Here is a 19,691-nt window from a genome sequence, read left to right as displayed (position 1 = left end):
GTGCAGTGATGGCTCCCGGAGACCCCTGGCAGCCTCCGCTGCATGCCTTACCAGTGACCGCACCGCAGCGTTGCCGCCTGGTTATCGGCGGCCGAGGGCATGGCTGTGTCCTGGGATGAAGAGCCGGGTTCCTCCTGCTGCCTCGGCCCCGGGCCTCCCTGGCGGGGGGCAGGTGTGTAGGGAGGAAGATGGTGAGGGAGGTGGGTGTGTAGGGGGGAAGGAAGATGGGGACGGGGGTGGGTGGGTGGGTGGGCAGGTGGCTAGGGACGTGGGTAGGTGAGCAGAGAGCTCAGGAGAGACGGCTGCGCTCTCAGCACTGCAAGGAAAGCGGCTACGGCAGTGCGAGGGGCCTGGTGCGGCGCAGCACGGGCAGAGCTGCTCCCCGCTCCCGGCTGCGGGCGCTCCCAGCTCTGCGGGGATGGGTCCAGCCCAACAACGCACCCGACAATCCACCCAACAACGCACCCAACAATCGACCCAACAATCCACGCAACAATCGACCCGCGCTCCCCAGCGCCGTGGCAACGGGCGGTGGCACGCGGCCAGGCCCCACCCCCTTTCCCGGCCGGGACCCGCCCCCTTCCCTTCCACGGCCAGGCTCCGCCCCGCCGATGCACTCGGCCCCGCCCCACTGCTCCTGGCGGTGCTTCAGCCCTGCCCCCGGGCCAGCCCGGCCGGCGGCTGCGCAATGCGGTTCCGCGCTCTCCTCATTGCGGCTGGGGCAGGGCACGAGGGCTCTTACGCGCGCTCCTTTTTGTCCTGGATCTCTGCCCTTGCAGGTGGAAGAACAAGGATGTGTACGCAACAGCGATCCACAGCTTGAGGGTGCGTGAGCTGCAGACTCCGGCGTGCATGACTGCAGCGCGTGCTGGCCTTGGGTCCATCATTCCCCTGCAGCTCCAGACTATGCTGAGCCCTCTAGAGATGGAGCTGAGGACGTGCGGGCTTCCCTACATTAAATGGAGTTCCTCGAGGTGAGGAGAACTGCAAACCTGAAGATCAAATGTGAGGAAGAGAGAAAAGCCTACACAAGTGTGTATATTCTTGTTCTGTCAGCGAATGGTGAAAAAAAATCAACGTGTGCGCAACAGTTGTAGAGCTAGTTGTTGGCATCCAGAGCCTGCAGCTCCTGCGCTTAGGAAAGCTGTGTTATTACCTGTCTGTCGCGTATTGCCCTTTCCAAGAGCCGGATACATGTCAGAAGAATATTTACTCTTGAATCTTGTCCATTTCCTGGTAGAAGCGTATCTGTAGCTGAGAAATGACTCGGAGTAAGCGCAAACACACGCGGAGCTGACGGAGACCAAGGGGAAAACTAAGCAGAAGGCGCGGCTGGGAGCCGCTTTGTTCCCGTCTGGGATGCGTGTTCCCAGGCAAGTGCCACAGGGAAGCGCGAAGGAGGTCGGTGGAAGTTTGTGGCGCTGGTGTTGCTGCCAGCAATGCGCTTGGGGGTTGTTCCTGGCCCGTGGATGGCGCGTTTGGTTTGGGTTTCACGCCCCCGTTCCAAGGCCTCGGCGCCTTGGGTGGACTTGCTCCCAGGGGCCGGAGAGCTGGGAATGCCGGTGTTCTCCAAGGCCGGGAGTACGGCTGTGAGTCAGAAAATGCTGCTAATGTCCGTCTTCTCCTTCCAGAGAGCACGTCCGAGTGGAACATATCTGCGTCTTGGCCCTGAAAGGCGTGCTGCAAAGTTACTTGATACATATTTATTACAATTAATTATTTGTGATTACAAATAACACAGACTTTGTATCGATGCTGTTTATACCTCGCTGTGTAAATGAAGCTTCTTATCCTGCAGAAATGTCACACCGGTAAATACCCTTCACCGGCTGGTTTTCTCAGAGGGATGGTCTGAGCCCTGCAAGAGGAGGAGCTCGGGGGTGGGGGCGGCACTGGCTTTTTGTTTCTTTGGTTGGCTGGGTTTTTTTAATGCCACTAGAATGGAAGTGCTGCAGCGGTTTGCCTGGAGCTCAAATGGCCTTCTAATTAAAGCTTTTTCTAATCACCATCACTTCCTTGTGCTCTAAATCACTTGACCTTGTCTGTAACAGGCTTGTCTGTCAAAGCAGAGATTGGTTTGTGATTTTTTTTTTTTTTTTTACAACTATCTATTCATTCAGAATGTAAAATTACACTACACAATGGCAGAACTCTGGAGCTGGGTATTAGTTCTGGCTTGGTGTGTGTCCATCTCGGTACCGTTCGCAGCATTAACCTGTTAAGTGCTCTTGGCCATGGAGTGTAACTTGCATAAAGGAGATTCTTAACATCCCTTGAGATGTATCGTGTCCTTCTTTGGGGCTGGAAAGAATTAACTCCTGGGCTGCTGCAGCTGCGCTGGTGCAGGGGAACGGAGCTGCTGGAAACAACGCTGCAGACTGTCTGGCCTCCCGCAGGTGGGGAGCTCCAGACACCCCTCTGCGGCACACGGCTCCGGGGGGGCCTCACTCCGCTCGAGACTGACTGGCACAAGGGGCTCAAATCTCAGGGGGTCAGAAACACTGCGTCAGGGAGTAATCAAAGAGCCGGCACAGAAACACAGCCCAGGGGGGTTTCAAGGTCACGGTGGGGGCCGCTAGCGTGGGGTGCTACTGGTATAGATCATAGGAGTGAAAACCTGTAGTATACTTGAACACCCTAAAAGTACCTGTATATATCATGATCACTGCCTGTAGCCGCCTATGCCTATAGCCAGCTGTAGCTATAACTGCCTATACCTATCTAAATTTGTAGAAACTCAGTGACATGGCAATATAGGAATTCTCCTGTGCAAAAATAAATAATTTATTTGTAAATGACAATATCTGTAGAAATTCAATGACATGGCAACATAGTAATTTTCTTATGCTAAAAGAAATGACTTCTACTGCATGGAATTAGTCCGCAGAGGGCCGAACGTGGCTTTATCAGTTGCTGGGTCCGTTCCCCTGTGGCTGCGAAGCTGCCTGGCTCCTGGTCATCAGCTAAAGGGAAAGGGAAAAAGAACAAGTGAAAATGCTGTTTGCAAAGAGTCCCTGAGTGGAAGCCACTGATAAGAGCCTCGCTGGTGCAGGAAGGGCTGTAACATCAGCTCACGCCCCTGAACAAAGCGCCGTGAGGAGCAGCAGGGCAGGCGCTGCCCTCTCCTCCCAGCAAGCCCCGCTCAGGATGAGCCCAGCGTGCAGCGATCCCACAGCACGTCAGCCTTCAGCGCTTCATGCCGTAGCGCACCCGACGCGGGAGCGACGCCACGCGCTCTGCTCTGCTCTGCGCTGGCTGCCTCACCTCTGGATCCGGCGCCTGCAGCTGCATGGAGCAGCCCGTGTGCTGTGTCCTGAGGCTGCTTTCTCCTTCGCTGCTGGTGCTGTCAAGGATGGAGAGGGATGCTTTCAGAGGAAGCCAGCCCACCCACGTCAGCGCTCTCACTGCTAACTGAGCACAGGTCCTTCACACCAGGGAGACTTTGCGGGGGCTGGGAGGAAGCTTCTCCTGAGCCCTGACCCACTTCTTTTGGAGCAGAACCACCAGATTGTACTCAAAGAGCAGAGAGGAAAGCTCAGGTGAGGGCGCTGCCTTGGACAGGGACCAAGGCGCTCTGCGACACTGTCTCCCAGGGACCCTTTTGCCCGTTCTACTTGGCTATAAAAGTCTACCTTTGCTGTTTGACACGCGGATAAGCACCAGCCGCGTTACATGGAGTGACACCCTTTCAGCTGCAAGCACACATGAGGGCACCCAGGTTTGCAGCGCAAGGGGACAAGGCAGAGGACTGAAATGCATTTGTCACTGCCGCCGCTGCTGGGTCGCTGCCGCCTGAAGACGCGAGTGCGCCAGGCTGAGGCTGCGCCCCTGCTCCCAGCAGAGCAAAACTTGTTCCTGCAGCGCCGCCGGCCCCTCACCCTTCGGGGCAGCCCCGGCGCGGCTGCCTGGAACGGAAGGCAGAGGTGTTACCTTGGCTGGCTCGGAGAATATCTCGATGGGCCAGACGTGAAGGGTTCCGAGCGGGAGCACTTGGCAGGCCTCTGAGGGGACGGTGACGCACCTGCACATTCACAGGCCCCTCTCTTCCTCGCTCTGCCCCTCTTGCCGGCCGCCTTCTTCCTGGCCTTCCCTCGTGAGGTGGGAGCGGGCAGCTGTGCATTCCTGCCGGTTGCCGTTTTCCTTGGTCTCCTCGGCAGCTGGGCCTCTTCTGCAGGAGGTCCAGGCTCCTTCTTCATGCAGCGACCTGTGCGCCAAGGAGAAACATCTCCTCAGATGACACAAACACAGCGCTTCACAGAAACAGTCAATGCAGCCGGAGAGATTCAAGACCATTCAGGTAACAAAAGTAGAGCCAACTGCCATTCCAGCAGCATACAGCTTTGCAACCAAGATCTTTGAGGATACTGAGTTCTAAGGATTTCATCTTTCTTGCATAAAATGGTGGAGGATCGAAGATTTGTAAATTTTGGAGACCAAACAGGGTAACAACATCTACTGAGCTTGGAACACGCCCAGTGTTCCTGCAACGTAAAGGAAAACCGTGCGTGTGTCAGTCTGTGTTTTGCCCATACCTTGGCACTTGCTTCTTGTCCAGGGTGGCTCTGCTGATTCTTGTCTCTGCCTCTTGGCTTTAGGAGGCATGGAGTCCTCAGCTGCTGGGCGCAGCACACAGACGAGCTAAAGCAAAACAGATGTCTGTCTGTTTCCATGACAGTTTATTCAGACTTATCCCCATAAAAGCACTGCAGAGCATCCCCCCTCAGCAAGGTGAAGGTTAGTAGGGAACTGTTTGTTCGGAAGAGGTAGGTATCGTTTGCTGACACGTGCATTTGCTCTTACCCAGAGCTTAGGAAGAATGACTGGCTATCACAGGACCTGAGCAAAACTGGACCTGGCAGCATGAGCCGGTCCTGCTGAACAGAACCACCCCGTAGCTGGGGCCTTGCCGCCAGCCAGCCAACAACCCTACCTGCTCCTGTTCATACTTGTGCCTCTCACACCTACACATGACCCTGGAAAGCCAGTGCCAAGCATGGGGAAAGCAGCCCTAGAGTCCTGTCAGGGTAGCTCTGATCAGGTTCCTGATATTGGCCTGCTATGAGTGGCATCTTAAAAACCAAATGCAAAGACAAAAATCAGTTTAACAGTGATTTCCAAGTCATGCTGCCCACAGAAGTGCCCCTCTTGGCTATCCTTGTTATAACGTCATGTTTTCCTGCCGGTTAATTGCATCGAGGAATAACAAAAGGAGACGACAGAAACCCACAAAACAAAAATAGGAACTAGAAAGGAAAGCATCCGTTATCTTTGTGAGATAAAGTTGTCTTCCACCAGCCAGCTGCCATAGGAGGTGGATGGGACTTGTCCTTCCTGTCAGCACGACCATTTAACACGTGGTAAGCTATGAAATTTTGTCAGATCTCATTTCTATTCATACTGACTTTACTATCACCTAGGACAGGAAAGGCCCAGAAGAACCAACCAGCAAAACACAACGTCACTAGTTAGGACTGTAAGAATGCAAAAGAGCCGTGAAAGAGAAAATGAGCGAGCGTAGCGTTTTCCTAGCTTCTCTGTCCTAGCAGCGAAGCCCAGAGGACTGCCTCTTCCGCGGGCACCCCCCTCCCCGACTCTGCTCTTTAGGTGTACGGAAGCATTAAAGCACCAAGCGGTCTAGTTGGTACCTGTCCAGTGTTCTTGAACAGCAGTAACAGCTTCAGCAGCACCAAGACCTGGTGTTCTCTCCATAGCAGAAATACCAGGCAGCAATATCGAGAAGCGTCTGAATCCCCTGCTGAGCGCTGTGCGGCACTCAGCACTTCATAAACCCACCGCTCCTCGCTTAGCCTGAGCTCCCGATAGATTCACGTCCTTAACCTTTCTCTCTCTCTCTCTCTTCACATCTACCCTGCGAGACATTCCTCCATCTCCTAGATGGACAGCCTGCGTTGCCTCCTTCCCCTCTTACCTACACAGGTTACACGCCTCTGCTCCTCTCCCACCTGAGCTGTGAGCCACACATGCTGGTTTTAACATCACTCGGATGTGCAAGGCAAACATTTCTGTTGCACAACTCCAGGGCCTTTAGTTTAGTTTGCGTTACTAGAGCTTTCAAAATCATTATTTGTCAGTAGGTAATACAAGAAAATACTAAACCTCGTGATCCATCCGCTCGTAGATAGGGTACCGCAAGCCACAACTTTGACACGGCAGGGTGACGGGCTCATCATCTGCAAAGCAAAGCAGAGTTACATCCCCTACCAGAGAGAAGTCTGGCGCAGTTGGATCCCTACGCAACAGGCTGCTGTTCTGTGTCACAGGACGGCAACCTGAGCACACGTTAAGGCAACAGTTACTCTAGTCACACTTGCTGAATTCATTCCACATCAGCAAATCCACGCCATCCAGCGTGAGAGTAGTGTTTTGGGGTCCAAGATAGAGCCAGCGGTCTGCTAAAAAAGCCCACGACTGCCTCCAATAAATCCTTTAGCACCATTTCTCCTTCCACAACCAGCTGACGCTTCATGTCTGCCCCGCTGATAATAGTCTCAGCGATGTCCGGGACGTCACTGTAGAGATGCGCAGTGCTACAGACGTGACCCCACATCCAGATCTTACCTACCCTGCTGCTTAACCGAGGAGGAGCGCAGCTGCCGCACAACCCCAGGCAGAATGTGCCGTGAGCAAACAACTCCCGCTTTCATTGCGAAGCTCGATACTTTGAGACAAAAGAATCGGCAGTGGCCTGGGCTCTCGCCCCAGGGACCTCAGCAGTCCTCTGTGTAGCTGGCTTATACCTTTGCAGTTCTGTTCCACGGGAAAATCAGCCCACTCCCAGTGGCTCTGGAGCTGTCATTACCCAGTGTTTTCCCAGAAAGAGTTACAAACCCTTACACTTGGATCGGCTGCCAAATGTCCCATATGAAGCTGGTTATTACTCATCTCTGCACCTCACCTCGCTTCTGATTTCTTTGTGCTGCTGAAACATTGCTTCTGCTAATGTCCTTAAGGGGTGTCCCCTACACAGCTGCTATAAATCTGCTTTTCTAGCCCCTTGGGCATTCCCCACAGTGGCCCAGCACAGTTACCTGTTCCTGATTCTCTTCCACTGTGCCGGAGGTCTTGCAAATGTGCATCCTCATCCTCAAAGTCAGACGGTGCACTTCCTCGGGTTTGTACCCCCACTAGCCCGCAGACCCGAGGATGTTCTTTCAGGTCTCGCACCAGTATGTAGCGGTGGCAGTTTTCGCATTCCTCCGTCCGTGTGCTGCAGTAAAGTTCATGGTCAACCATGGCTCTCAAAGGCAGCTGTATTTCGCAGTAAGGGCAGAGGACAAGTCGCAGAAGGCACACAAACGCCTGGAAAATAGAACGAGGGATTATTCTTCACATATGGAAGAGCGAGGCAAAGGTGGAGGGAGGTTCCCCGTTTGCTGAAGAGCTGAGCGGTCCATTCTTTCTTTAGCCAGATCTAAAGCTACGCTGAAGGATAGCCTGGAGTAAGATAGCACGTGAGAAATGTGAAGACCAGCAGGCTGTGTAACCTGTGTAGTCATAAACACGCCAGCTGAAGCACTCCGAAGACTCAGGACATTCCTTTAAAACCTGTCATACTTGGACAGCAGATTCCTTCCCACTGTGCTTCTTGAAGATAGCTTTCAGGGACAGTCTCAAAACCCAGTCCTGATCCCATTGCACTGGGCACTGCTAAAAAAACTTCTCCGTGTGTGTTCTGCGAGGGAACAGATTTACAGCTCACTTACTACTCGGCAAGAATTGCTTGCCTATGTCCTTCACCCGCGACTGAATGACAGGTAAGTTGCCCTTCCAGAGGGGTTACAGAGAGATGAAAGCCCTGTTAGAATAGCAGATGCTGCAAGAATACGTCATCATTTGCTTTACAGGCAAAACTAGAACCACTACGCACAAACGTGCAGGATGAAGTGCTTCCAGGGGTTTGACCTGGTCATATCTTCACCGTTTGAAAATCCTTTGTTTGTCAGCAATAAGCAGACTTAGGTGGCACTTGCAGAGCTGTCTGCAAGGGGGGGCCATAGGAAGGGAAGGGGCTGACATTGATTACAAGATTGCCTGTGGCGGCAGCCAACTGGAGTCAGAAATTGAAAAAACCCCTGTTGATTTTACAAACTCTTTTCAAAGTCTGTTGGACATCATGACTTATTAAAATGCACATGACCACTGCAGCAGTCAGAAATGCGTCATGTGAAAGGACCGGAAGAAGTGGAGTTCATCATATTCGGTGTTTCTGAAACAGCGCACCATTTTTCATCCTCATCACTAACAAGGACAAAATCACCAATTATCGCAGATAACCCTTGGATATGAAGACTTGAGCAGGCTCCACTGCTTGAAGGCAGTTTCCAACCACCTTCTCTCAGAGGGTGTGAATTTAGGGCTCGATAAAAAGGGTGCCTCAATCACAATTTGCAGTCCGGCTCCTGGCTGACAGAAAGGCTCTGGAATCGGTGCTTGGAAATGCCATCGAGTAGCTTCAAAACATCTCCTAACATCAATAGATGTTCACCAACCTTGTGGTCCTCCAAGTGTTGTTTTTCCATCTTCATCCCACACTCGCAGGTAACCTACAATAAACAGACCTCATAAGATTAATTGCCACAGAGGACAGCAGTTTTAGAGGAGGAATGCGTTTCTCACCTCCACGTGCTCAGATGCAAAATGGTTCTTCATTTCCGAAATTGGGATGTAAACCTCGCAGTACTGGCACGCTGCAAGAAATCTGCTGCAGTGGACTTCATGAATCGTGAAATTAGAGGCAGGAGTATCCTTGTTGCTATGAGAAACATCACAGAGGTTACTTTGCAGAAAATAACACTGACCACAGTTGCAAGCAGTTTTTCACAGCACAAAAATCCTAAGAAAGCTTTTGATGAATTCATGGTTTAGAGAACTGAGTAACTAAAGAGCAAGGCAAGCCCAGCCAGGCCTCCACGTTCCTTCATAGGTGGGATATTAACGCCTATAGCATGCAAAGGTCACAATGTTCACACTACATGGAGATAAAATCAAGGGGGGTGGGTTTCATTATGAGAAAGGCAAATTTTGCAGCATAAACAAGTTATCACCAGGTTCAAGGTGATGAACTAATTAGTAAACTCATCCGTGAAGATGACAGTTTCTTCCTGAAACTAACCGGGCTATGAGAGGTCGAACAGTGCTCTGCTCGGAAAAACTACAGAACAGACCCTCTTGGGCCAGATTTGCTCAGTGAATGATAGCAGTAGCCATCTTACTCTGGAGCCAACACTCCCCCGCTCACCCCCTTCCCAAAAAAAGACTCATTTTCCTGTCTGGAGGACAAGGCAAGGCTTACAAACAGAGAAGATCCAAAAAGAACTGAGGCACTCTGAGCTTCGCCCTTGTTCCTGCCTCAGGCAGGTAGCATCCGTTCTAGACGATGCTCCCCAGACTAAAGCACAACTCAGAACACCAACATTAGTTCTATAACCTGTTGTGCCTTCCCATGTCACCAAGGAGAAAACCAGCAGAGCCGTTCAGTTTTCTCCTTGGCCAGATCCCGAGCAGGCAACAGCCCGGCAAAGCAGCAAAGTCCAACAGCAGCATCTCAACTGCACGTACACAGCTGCTTGCAAACCAGCCGGGCTGATGCTGCCAGAAACTGCTTGGAGTCCCACGTCCCTTTGGGGAAAAAAAGGGAATGTCTTTAGTTGCTTGTACTCAGGAGGTAACTTCTGAGCTGGCATCGCTGTCGGCGAATGTATTACCGACACCGGTGTGGCTGGGAAAAGGGAAGCGTCATCAGAGAGAAGCAGGAGGTGCCTCTTGGTTCTGTTTTCAACATCCCGGCTTCTGCCAGATGCTGAACCGGAACTTGGAACCATGGAGTTCACGTGTGCCTCGCTGAAAACCAAGTCTTTGTTTCTACCAAATACTTTGGTTCCTGCCTACGTGCTCAAGTCAGAAACTTGAGTCAAGGCTGAGCAGGTTGTCAGGCCCTGACACTGCAGAGCCACGTGCCAGCCGTTTGTAATGAAGGGGGCATGTTCGTTAGTGAGCTGCCCCTCCCAGCCCGTGGCAGCGTGTCAAGGGGATACATATGGATGTGTGTGCAGTGATGGCTCCCGGAGACCCCTGGCAGCCTCCGCTGCATGCCTTACCAGTGACCGCACCGCAGCGTTGCTGCCTGGTTATCGGCAGCCGAGGGCATGGCTGTGTCCTGGGACGGAGCACCGGGTTCCTCCTGCTGCCTCGGCCCCGGGCCTCCCTGGCGGGGGGCAGGTGTGTAGGGAGGAAGATGGTGAGGGAGGTGGGTGTGTAGGGGGGAAGGAAGATGGGGACGGGGGTGGGTGGGTGGGTGGGCAGGTGGCTAGGGACGTGGGTAGGTGAGCAGAGAGCTCAGGAGAGACGGCTGCGCTCTCAGCACTGCAGGGAAAGCGGCTACGGCAGTGCGAGGGGCCTGGTGCGGCGCAGCACGGGCAGAGCTGCTCCCCGCTCCCGGCTGCGGGCGCTCCCAGCTCTGCGGGGATGGGTCCAGCCCAACAACGCACCCGACAATCCACCCAACAACGCACCCAACAATCGACCCAACAATCCACGCAACAATCGACCCGCGCTCCCCAGCGCCGTGGCAACGGGCGGTGGCACGCGGCCAGGCCCCACCCCCTTTCCCGGCCGGGACCCGCCCCCTTCCCTTCCACGGCCAGGCTCCGCCCCGCCGATGCACTCGGCCCCGCCCCACTGCTCCTGGCGGTGCTTCAGCCCTGCCCCCGGGCCAGCCCGGCCGGCGGCTGCACAATGCGGTTCCGCGCTCTCCTCATTGCGGCTGGGGCAGGGCACGAGGGCTCTTACGCGCGCTCCTTTTTGTCCTGGATCTCTGCCCTTGCAGGTGGAAGAACAAGGATGTGTACGCAACAGCGATCCACAGCTTGAGGGTGCGTGAGCTGCAGACTCCGGCGTGCATGACTGCAGCGCGTGCTGGCCTTGGGTCCATCATTCCCCTGCAGCTCCAGACTATGCTGAGCCCTCTAGAGATGGAGCTGAGGACGTGCGGGCTTCCCTACATTAAATGGAGTTCCTCGAGGTGAGGAGAACTGCAAACCTGAAGATCAAATGTGAGGAAGAGAGAAAAGCCTACACAAGTGTGTATATTCTTGTTCTGTCAGCGAATGGTGAAAAAAAAAATCAACGTGTGCGCAACAGTTGTAGAGCTAGTTGTTGGCACCCAGAGCCTGCAGCTCCTGCGCTTAGGAAAGCTGTGTTATTACCTGTCTGTCGCGTATTGCCCTTTCCAAGAGCCAGATACATGTCAGAAGAATATTTACTCTTGAATCTTGTCCATTTCCTGGTAGAAGCGTATCTGTAGCTGAGAAATGACTCGGAGTAAGCGCAAACACACGCGGAGCTGACGGAGACCAAGGGGAAAACTAAGCAGAAGGCGCGGCTGGGAGCCGCTTTGTTCCCGTCTGGGATGCGTGTTCCCAGGCAAGTGCCACAGGGAAGCGCGAAGGAGGTCGGTGGAAGTTTGTGGCGCTGGTGTTGCTGCCAGCAATGCGCTTGGGGGTTGTTCCTGGCCTGTGGATGGCGCGTTTGGTTTGGGTTTCACGCCCCCGTTCCAAGGCCTCGGCGCCTTGGGTGGACTTGCTCCCAGGGGCCGGAGAGCTGGGAATGCCGGTGTTCTCCAAGGCCGGGAGTACGGCTGTGAGTCAGAAAATGCTGCTAATGTCCGTCTTCTCCTTCCAGAGAGCACGTCCGAGTGGAACATATCTGCGTCTTGGCCCTGAAAGGCGTGCTGCAAAGTTACTTGATACATATTTATTACAATTAATTATTTGTGATTACAAATAACACAGACTTTGTATCGATGCTGTTTATACCTCGCTGTGTAAATGAAGCTTCTTATCCTGCAGAAATGTCACACCGGTAAATACCCTTCACCGGCTGGTTTTCTCAGAGGGATGGTCTGAGCCCTGCAAGAGGAGGAGCTCGGGGGTGGGGGCGGCACTGGCTTTTTGTTTCTTTGGTTGGCTGGGTTTTTTTAATGCCACTAGAATGGAAGTGCTGCAGCGGTTTGCCTGGAGCTCAAATGGCCTTCTAATTAAAGCTTTTTCTAATCACCATCACTTCCTTGTGCTCTAAATCACTTGACCTTGTCTGTAACAGGCTTGTCTGTCAAAGCAGAGATTGGTTTGTGAATTTTTTTTTTTTTTACAACTATCTATTCATTCAGAATGTAAAATTACACTACACAATGGCAGAACTCTGGAGCTGGGTATTAGTTCTGGCTTGGTGTGTGTCCATCTCGGTACCGTTCGCAGCATTAACCTGTTAAGTGCTCTTGGCCATGGAGTGTAACTTGCATAAAGGAGATTCTTAACATCCCTTGAGATGTATCGTGTCCTTCTTTGGGGCTGGAAAGAATTAACTCCTGGGCTGCTGCAGCTGCGCTGGTGCAGGGGAACGGAGCTGCTGGAAACAACGCTGCAGACTGTCTGCTTTTGAATTCCCCTTTTGGGTGTTAATAGCCTTGTATTTACTTGGCAGAGAAATTAAATATTTTGTACCAAATGGAGAGCAAGCACAATGCTGACATCTCTCTTGATGGAGAGAGCCCGGGATTTCTCATGCCTGAGGAATAATGCCGCTAAGCCACGCTGTCAGCTCGTGTTCATCATAATGATTCCTGAGCCACGGCATCCCTTGGGAGCACTCAAGGAGGGAAAAGGTGGGACCTTACCCATGCCTGCATCTACCTGAGCGGAGTGGGAAGGGAAAACAGAGCCTGAACATTCCCAAAGGTACATGCCAACAGGAGGAGAGCCAGTGGTCCTAGACAGATACATGGGAAATCATGATTAACGAAACAGTAGGGGAAAAAAATTTTTCCAGGAGGATTGTTAAATATAAAAATTAGCTCGGAACAAGCTAAATACTGTGACAACTTAAATACTGGAAGAGGTTTAATATTCGGAGTGTTTATAGACTGGAGAAGCTAAATCCCGGGGTGAGGTGCTCACTGGACACAGCAGTAGACGTGAAGAGGCTCGTTTGGCCTGGAGGGGTTGCACAGGAGGACCGTCGCCCGCCCCATTTCAACGCCAGTTATTATTTTGTGATCTCGATAAACCCATTGAATAGATGAGGGGCATGGCACACGCAAGGCCCCACCCCGCTGGCGGAGGTGGCGGAGCGGCCTCCAGGCGGCGCTAGAGCAGCGTCGCTGCCTGGCGCGGGCGGCCATGGCGGGCGGGAGGCTGCCGGCGCTGCTGGTGCTCGCCCTGCTGCTGGGCGGCACGGCGGGGCCCGGCGCTTGGGCAGCGCGGAGCCGCGGCGCCGAGAAGCAAAACAGCCTCCGCCGCGCCGCCAGCGGCCTCTATCAGGGCGTCAGCGGCCTCTTCGGCGAGGACAACGTGCGGGCCCTGCAGAAGGTGAGGCGCTGGCCGCTTCCCCCGCCCCCTCCCAGCCCATCCCTTCCTTTCCCTGCGCGCCCTCTCCCCGCGCCGCTGCTGCCGGGGGTCCGGGCAGAGCCCCGCCGCTGGCCGCCCCCCCGCCCGGCTCCCTGCTCGGCGCTGGTCCCGCCGCGGTCTCGGCTGCCCGGCGAGCCCGCTTGCGGGCGAGGCGGCGGGGCGGCCGGAGCCTTGCTTTGGAAAGGGAAAGGGGAGGCGAGGCTTGACGTGGAGCGAACTGCAAAAGATATCGATAAAAGAAATCTGGAAATAGAGGTTATTGAAGGTGGGGGAGGCGGCCGGGGCAGGCGGCTGGCCGTGGGGAGCCCGCGAACTGGGGGAGGGTCCGTCTGCATCAGCAGAGCATCCTGTGCCTGTCGGGCCTCGGAGGAACTTGCAGGAAATCGGGCGTGCAGGCGGGCGGGCCTCGCGGTCCCCCGGTGCTCCTTTCTTCAGCCGCTGGAACAAATAATAAATACCGCCAAAGTGACCTTTAAATACATTTGAGACACTTGGGTCTGATGCATCTCTTAGTTGCTCGATAAAACTAATTCCCTGGTTTGCTTTACCGATGTCCATTACTAGTAATAGTGTCTTTTTTACGCTTCAGAACAATGGTAAAGGTAATAAAGTGCACTTTTAAAGCCTGTCAACAAATACATTTACATGCCAAAATACCTAGAATAAGGGCAATTGGAATAAGTAAATTTATGATTTGCAAAGTTAAGAAACATTTGCAGAATTACAGGTTTTTTCCCCCCTTGGGGACTTCAAAATAGCCTGCAGTTCTTGTTTAATGAATTATAACTCTGTTCATGACTAATAAGTCTCACAGTATGTGTAAGGAATTCAGGAATTTATTTTTTTTTAATTTTCAATTTTATTTCTCAGTTTTTCTCAAGGTTGACAGAGAGGTTTGTGAATGGGGTGGATATATTAATGGACACATTCTGGAGAATATGGACTGATTTGTTAGATGTTCTTGGAATTGATGGTAAGTGTGATGCCTGTTAACTCCTGAACTGTATCAGCCTGTATTACTGTTTACAAGCATGGGCCGAGTGCTAAAATAATTGCATTTTATCATGCTGCATTAAGCATCCATCAGTGGTGTCTCTGTCCACTTCATGTGGCTTTGGTTTTGGTGTCAGTAGCTTCAAACGAGAGGACTAAAACCACCCATTCCCTTTCTGTGTGTGTATCTACAGGATGTCTATAAAACCCATTACAAGTTACGGTTGGTTTCTTGGTATCATCATTAAATGGATGCACATGGCCAGGAATGATGCAGGGAAATAAAGGACGACTAGAAGAAAGACAGATGCAACTGGAGAGCCTTTATAAAATAACTTTGACAAAGCAAGATCTTTAATCTCAGTATGAATTTTGACCTTAGGCCCTACAGTAGTTTGGCTTTAAAGAAACTTTAGCTCCTCTGCTTTAAGGCAGTTAATTCAGGTGCATCATTGGAGCAGAGCCAATGATTTGAAACTGGTCCATCCAGAAATGGATGAACTAGCTTTACCCCTGACTTCAGAAGACACTGCCATGGCCCCACTGCATGACCCTTTGAAGCTGTGCTTGCATTTTTACCCATACTGCTTCGGCATGCACTCATTAACATCCTGTAAATTTTCCTTTGTTTTTCAGCCTCCAACCTGACTCATTATTTCAGCCCAGCGGCAATTGCCAACAACCCGACCCGTGCTCTCCTGCTGATTGGTGCCATTTTACTTGCCTATTGGTTTTTATCTCTCTTCCTTGGATTCTTCTTTTATCTCCTGCACATGCTGTTTGGTCGCTTTTTCTGGATTGCGAGGGTTGCCCTTTTCACTCTCTCGTGTGTGTACATCCTCCAGAAGTATGAAGGTGACCCAGAACATGCAGTCCTGCCTCTCTGCTTTGTTGTAGCAGTCTATTTCATGACAGGGCCAGTTGGATTTTACTGGAGAAGAAACAGCAACAGCAGCCTTGAGGAGAAGATGGACCACCTCGACAGTCAGATCAGACTTCTGAACATACGTCTTTCTAGGGTGATTGAAAACATGGACAGAGGCAGTGACCAATGAACCAGCTCCTATAGACCACTGTACACCAGCTCTATAAAATTCCTAAGCACTGTCTCATTCAGAGTTACAAAGCAACAAAACATCACATGGTAAAAAGTGTGCAAAGTTATAACTTTTCATCATGTGTAAGACTAATTTATCTAGATTATACACTCAGCCATTATACTTGTAGGAAAAAAAACCATGCCAACATTTAAAAAATTCAGCTGTATATTCAGAGAGTTTTATCCAGTACTAGAATTTTCTCAGTAGATAAACGCTTACTTTTACAAGCATTTAAAAACATCTTTTGTAAAGTTTTTATAAAAGCAAGTTGAGTAGTCTTTCAAATATTAAAATTGAGCTAAACATATGCAAATTTGACAATTAAAAAGTTAAAAAGAAAAAAAAATAATCTCAAGCTACCAAACACTTCCATCGAGAAGTAACTGCTGTGGGTCCACATTTTTTTTTCAAAGTTGAGTATGTTTTTGGTTTATTGTTGGCTTATTTCATTGCCTTGAAGTTGCCTTTCATAGAGTATCAGATGAGGAAATTTCTGGTATCCAGGCCAAAAAAATTCACACCATAGCTTTTAATAGGAGGTGGGGAATAAAGGAGAAGGAAAATTTCATAAATTTTAAGTCCTTAAATGCCAGTCCAATATGAGGAATTGAGAAGTGAATGTGTGGTGTTATTTCATTGCATTTCATCTCAAGAACTTTAGTTTGGTGTCTGAAAAGAAATCTCTTTTTTAATAAATAATTGACACAAAGGGAAGAGATGTAGTGTGGCAAATTGTAATTCATATTTGATCTTCACAGTGAAGCATTTTCCAGGCATAAGTGCATAGAGTAAAACATGATTTTTAATCTCAGGACCCATGTACTTTCTCAAAAAGGCAGCAGTTAAAACACGTGCAAATGTATTGTTGCTTAAATCTTTCTCAGGACCAATAAGCGGCAATAAATTATCTTCAGGAAGATCTGGATTTTTTTCTAAAATTGTAATAGTTTTATAGGAGCGTTTTGCTTGAAGTCTGTGTCCTCACTATCTTGCATTTTAGGGAGAGTGAGTCACCTTATGAGAAGGGTGTATTAAACAGTTATATTTCAAAGTGATGTAGGAGCTTAGAAGCAATTTTATTTTGAAGGATTCTACGTATTTGTAACCTTAGTATTAACTAGCTTGGTAGACTATCACTGGCTTTGTAAGGTTTGCTGAAATGCATTGAAACAAAGGTAACCTCAGGGAAGAAAGTCCGGTAAGTGGTTTAACTTGGTCACCGGTAGCATTCAAGGATATAAATGGGGGGAGGGAGGGAGAGCATCTAAACCGTAGTGATGAGCACAGCATCGATACCATGAGAGGTAAAACGGGCCGCAGCTGAAGTACTTCATAGTGTCTAAATAAACAAGTAAAGATAAAAAAGCAAGAGAAACTGGTCTGTGATAGGGCCATGCCAAAAAGCGAGGGGAACGATAGAGATAGGTGGTCTGCCTGCTGTTGCTTTGCCTGTGAGCGCCGTCTCCGGCGGGACTGGCCTGGGGCAGCTGTGCACAGCCTGGCACTTGATCTTCACCTTCTTGTTTTGTTGGGCAGAGCTTATGTTGGATGTGACGCTTAACTGAATGTAACTGTGGGGTGAATTTATTTCTCTCTTTATGCTGAAGTTTAATACTCTTCTTAAAATGTGTGTTACTTGTCTAACCTCTTTCGGTCTGTATGTGACATTTACATGAAGGATTATTTGAAGATCCATATTAATGGCCTTTACTCCAAACTGTGATCACTTAAGTTCAACACGGTTGAAGTTCATATGCAGTTGGCACTGTTGTTATCTGTTTTAATTTTTTTATGGCACCTGTAAATTCCCCTGCTCTCCATTTTTCAAGAAATACACAGCTAGAGTTGCAAAGTAACTGCTTTTCATAACTTTAAATCTTTCCCGTAAACAGATAAGTACTATGGCAACAAATAATCTGCTTTGTAAAGCTGAAAATGTAAATTGCAGTATACTCCTTTTTACAGCTCATTTTCCATAGTATTACAGAGTCTTCCCAGTAAACTCAGTTTTCCCTGCTGTTAGGTGCAGGGGACTGAGCTAAAACACCAACCTGGAAATTAGGACTTGATAAGCAAAGCTTGTCAGGTCTTTACGTGTTTCACTAAATTTGGGGCCTGAGGACCAAAGTCTGCAACTGTCGCTTGTGTGAGCGGCTCCATTGACTTCAGTAGGACTGTGTGCATGAGTCAGTTCTGCATAGATTATATTTTGTGTAATCCGCATTTATTGTTGAAGTTAAAAATACTGAATCGTTTATATATTAAGAGTTGTCTATGATAAAGATTTCTTTTAAAATCCTGTATAAAAGTTAATTTGGATTATAGTTTCTCCCTGTCCCGCTCTAATCATTTATCTTGGTTTTGTAAAATCAGCCCTCCTGTATTAATACTCTTAATTTTCATCACCCTGCTGCTTGGAAAGAATGTATTTTTGTATTTACTTGCATCCCATGTATAGAAAAATGTTATGTGAAAAGCGCTATATATAAAATTGGGTATTTTTAATCAGTATTTTTCCCAGCACTCAGTTTTCACGTTAGTCAAATTCAGAAGTAATGATTTTTTTTAAAGCACAATCTAATCTTCAATATATGTACATATATACTTTAAAAATGCTCTGTATTTTTAAACATGCACTGTAGTGAAAGCGCTTTGGGGACATGAATGTGTTACTGTATTTAATCTCTTTCAACTTTTGTAAATACCTTTTACAAATATTTTCCATACCAAGTCATCTAGTTTATCCATCGAGGTTTTTGCTCTGTTTTTTAGAACTCGTTCCAGTGACAGTGGTTGCACTGCTTTTGTATTGCCATTGACGGGAGCATCTCGGGCAAACCCCCAGAGGGGTGCAGGTGTCGCTTTGTCACCCACGGATAAACTGAGACATAGAATTTGGCAGGCTTGCCCGAGTCGGTGGCAGAAATGGGAATAAACCCCCATGTCTCAGCTCCCTCCGCCTTCAGCTCTGACCACCAGACAGCTTGGCCAAAGGTGGGTGGCCACATCTCCCACCGGTGGGACAGCCAGCTTCCCTGGGCTCTGCCGCGGCTGTGGGTGACCCTGCAGTGGAGGCTGCACACCCGCCGCAGCCTCTGCCTCCCCACCTGCCTGCTGGCAGCAGCCACGCCAAGCAGCATTGCCCTGCGTCACCAGCTGGCGTGACTTGGAGATGAGCTTCGGGCTGTCCAGGGAGCGAAATTCTGGTAGGGTCTGAAGTGTTTTAAACTTCATACTTTAAGACCTAATATTTGAAACTACTGAGTATTTTCGATACATTCAGTTTCGCAAAGCTAACATCCATAGCGGTTTCTTTGCAAGCACACACCTCCGCTATAGATAACTGATTTGTCGTATTCGGAATGTAATGCTTTTAAAAGTGGTATTGGGTGTCAGAGTACAGTGTATCAAACCTGGTGTAATTCAGTGCTGTACTTAATAGTGCGTCCTTCAAATTGTGATTTGCTTTTTGAGACTCGTTGCATCGTTAGTGTGGAAAATAGACCAGTATCGATCTTTGCTCTTTGATGGCGTAGAAGTTTTTAAGAGTGATTTGCCTCACGTACTGATCCGTATTTGGCAGCTAATGATGTAAATGACCATAAGTTCTCTTTGTCTGGGTTGGAAAAATAAAAGGTTTTATTGTATCTGCATGTATTTGAAACTTTTGGATAATTCCATCAAACTGTGATGACAGCACATTTAAAAAAAATGATCTTTTCCTTTTGATCAGAAATTATCTTTGCTATGGTAGCACTCGTTATCGGCACTGATGTTAGTGATTCCACAGCCTGTTTTGTACATTGGATTTCAGGATTATAGTGTTTAAGTTTGTACAATTGTGGTTATGTAAAAAAAAAATATTTGGTCTGAAGAGATGTCTGTATGCTTTTGACATATGATCCATAGGCAAGTATTAAGATTCTACTGATAATATTGTTAAGTAGTTACAAATATATCAGACTTATTTTTTACAGAGCTATACATGCCTTTATTTATTACTTATCAGACCACCAAATCAATGTACTATGTAGTTAAGTATTTGTAGACCAATTTCACAAATCAACTATGGTATTGTGACAAAGCTTAAAATAAATGTTTACTGAAACTTTGCACTGAGAAATGGATTGCGTGTGAGACAGGCCCCGGCGGAGCTCTCCCGGGGGGTAGCGGG

At 49.5% G+C, this 19,691-nt stretch overlaps 2 protein-coding genes across 2 annotated transcripts; one reads left to right on the top strand and one right to left on the bottom strand.

The window, feature by feature from the left end:
• Positions 1 to 4,029: 4,029 nt before the first annotated feature.
• LOC129735372 (TRAF-type zinc finger domain-containing protein 1-like) lies at positions 4,030 to 8,824 on the bottom strand. Its single transcript, XM_055702436.1, has 7 exons — positions 8,638 to 8,824; positions 8,511 to 8,564; positions 7,050 to 7,320; positions 6,118 to 6,191; positions 4,533 to 4,638; positions 4,457 to 4,481; positions 4,030 to 4,204 (listed from the first exon to the last, which is right to left on the bottom strand). The coding sequence occupies exons 1-7, from the start codon at positions 8,668 to 8,670 to the stop codon at positions 4,030 to 4,032; spliced, it is 738 nt and encodes a 245-aa protein (XP_055558411.1). The 5' UTR covers positions 8,671 to 8,824.
• A 4,354-nt stretch (positions 8,825 to 13,178) lies between these two features.
• BRI3BP (BRI3 binding protein) lies at positions 13,179 to 19,629 on the top strand. Its single transcript, XM_055710902.1, has 3 exons — positions 13,179 to 13,385; positions 14,295 to 14,397; positions 15,054 to 19,629. The coding sequence occupies exons 1-3, from the start codon at positions 13,197 to 13,199 to the stop codon at positions 15,470 to 15,472; spliced, it is 711 nt and encodes a 236-aa protein (XP_055566877.1). The 5' UTR covers positions 13,179 to 13,196; the 3' UTR covers positions 15,473 to 19,629.
• The last annotated feature ends 62 nt before the right edge of the window (positions 19,630 to 19,691 follow it).

This window comes from Falco cherrug, chromosome 1, assembly GCF_023634085.1.
Source record: "Falco cherrug isolate bFalChe1 chromosome 1, bFalChe1.pri, whole genome shotgun sequence".
NCBI classification, from domain to species: Eukaryota; Metazoa; Chordata; class Aves; order Falconiformes; family Falconidae; genus Falco; species Falco cherrug.
This window is presented reverse-complemented; position numbering and strand designations above follow the sequence as displayed.

Bases quoted from the DNA above. Each gene is read 5' to 3' on its own strand.
- BRI3BP (XM_055710902.1), top strand. From the start codon at position 13,197: ATGGCGGGCGGGAGGCTGCCGGCGCTGCTGGTGCTCGCCCTGCTGCTG. The intron at 13,386-14,294 runs GTGAGGCGCTGG...TTTATTTCTCAG, and splicing joins ACGTGCGGGCCCTGCAGAAG to TTTTTCTCAAGGTTGACAGA. The intron at 14,398-15,053 runs GTAAGTGTGATG...TTTGTTTTTCAG, and splicing joins AGATGTTCTTGGAATTGATG to CCTCCAACCTGACTCATTAT.
- LOC129735372 (XM_055702436.1), bottom strand. From the start codon at position 8,670: ATGAAGAACCATTTTGCATCTGAGCACGTGGAG. The intron at 8,565-8,637 runs GTGAGAAACGCA...TGTTTATTGTAG, and splicing joins TTGCATCTGAGCACGTGGAG to GTTACCTGCGAGTGTGGGAT. The intron at 6,192-7,049 runs GTAACTGTGCTG...TTTGCTTTGCAG, and splicing joins TGGAAGAGAATCAGGAACAG to ATGATGAGCCCGTCACCCTG.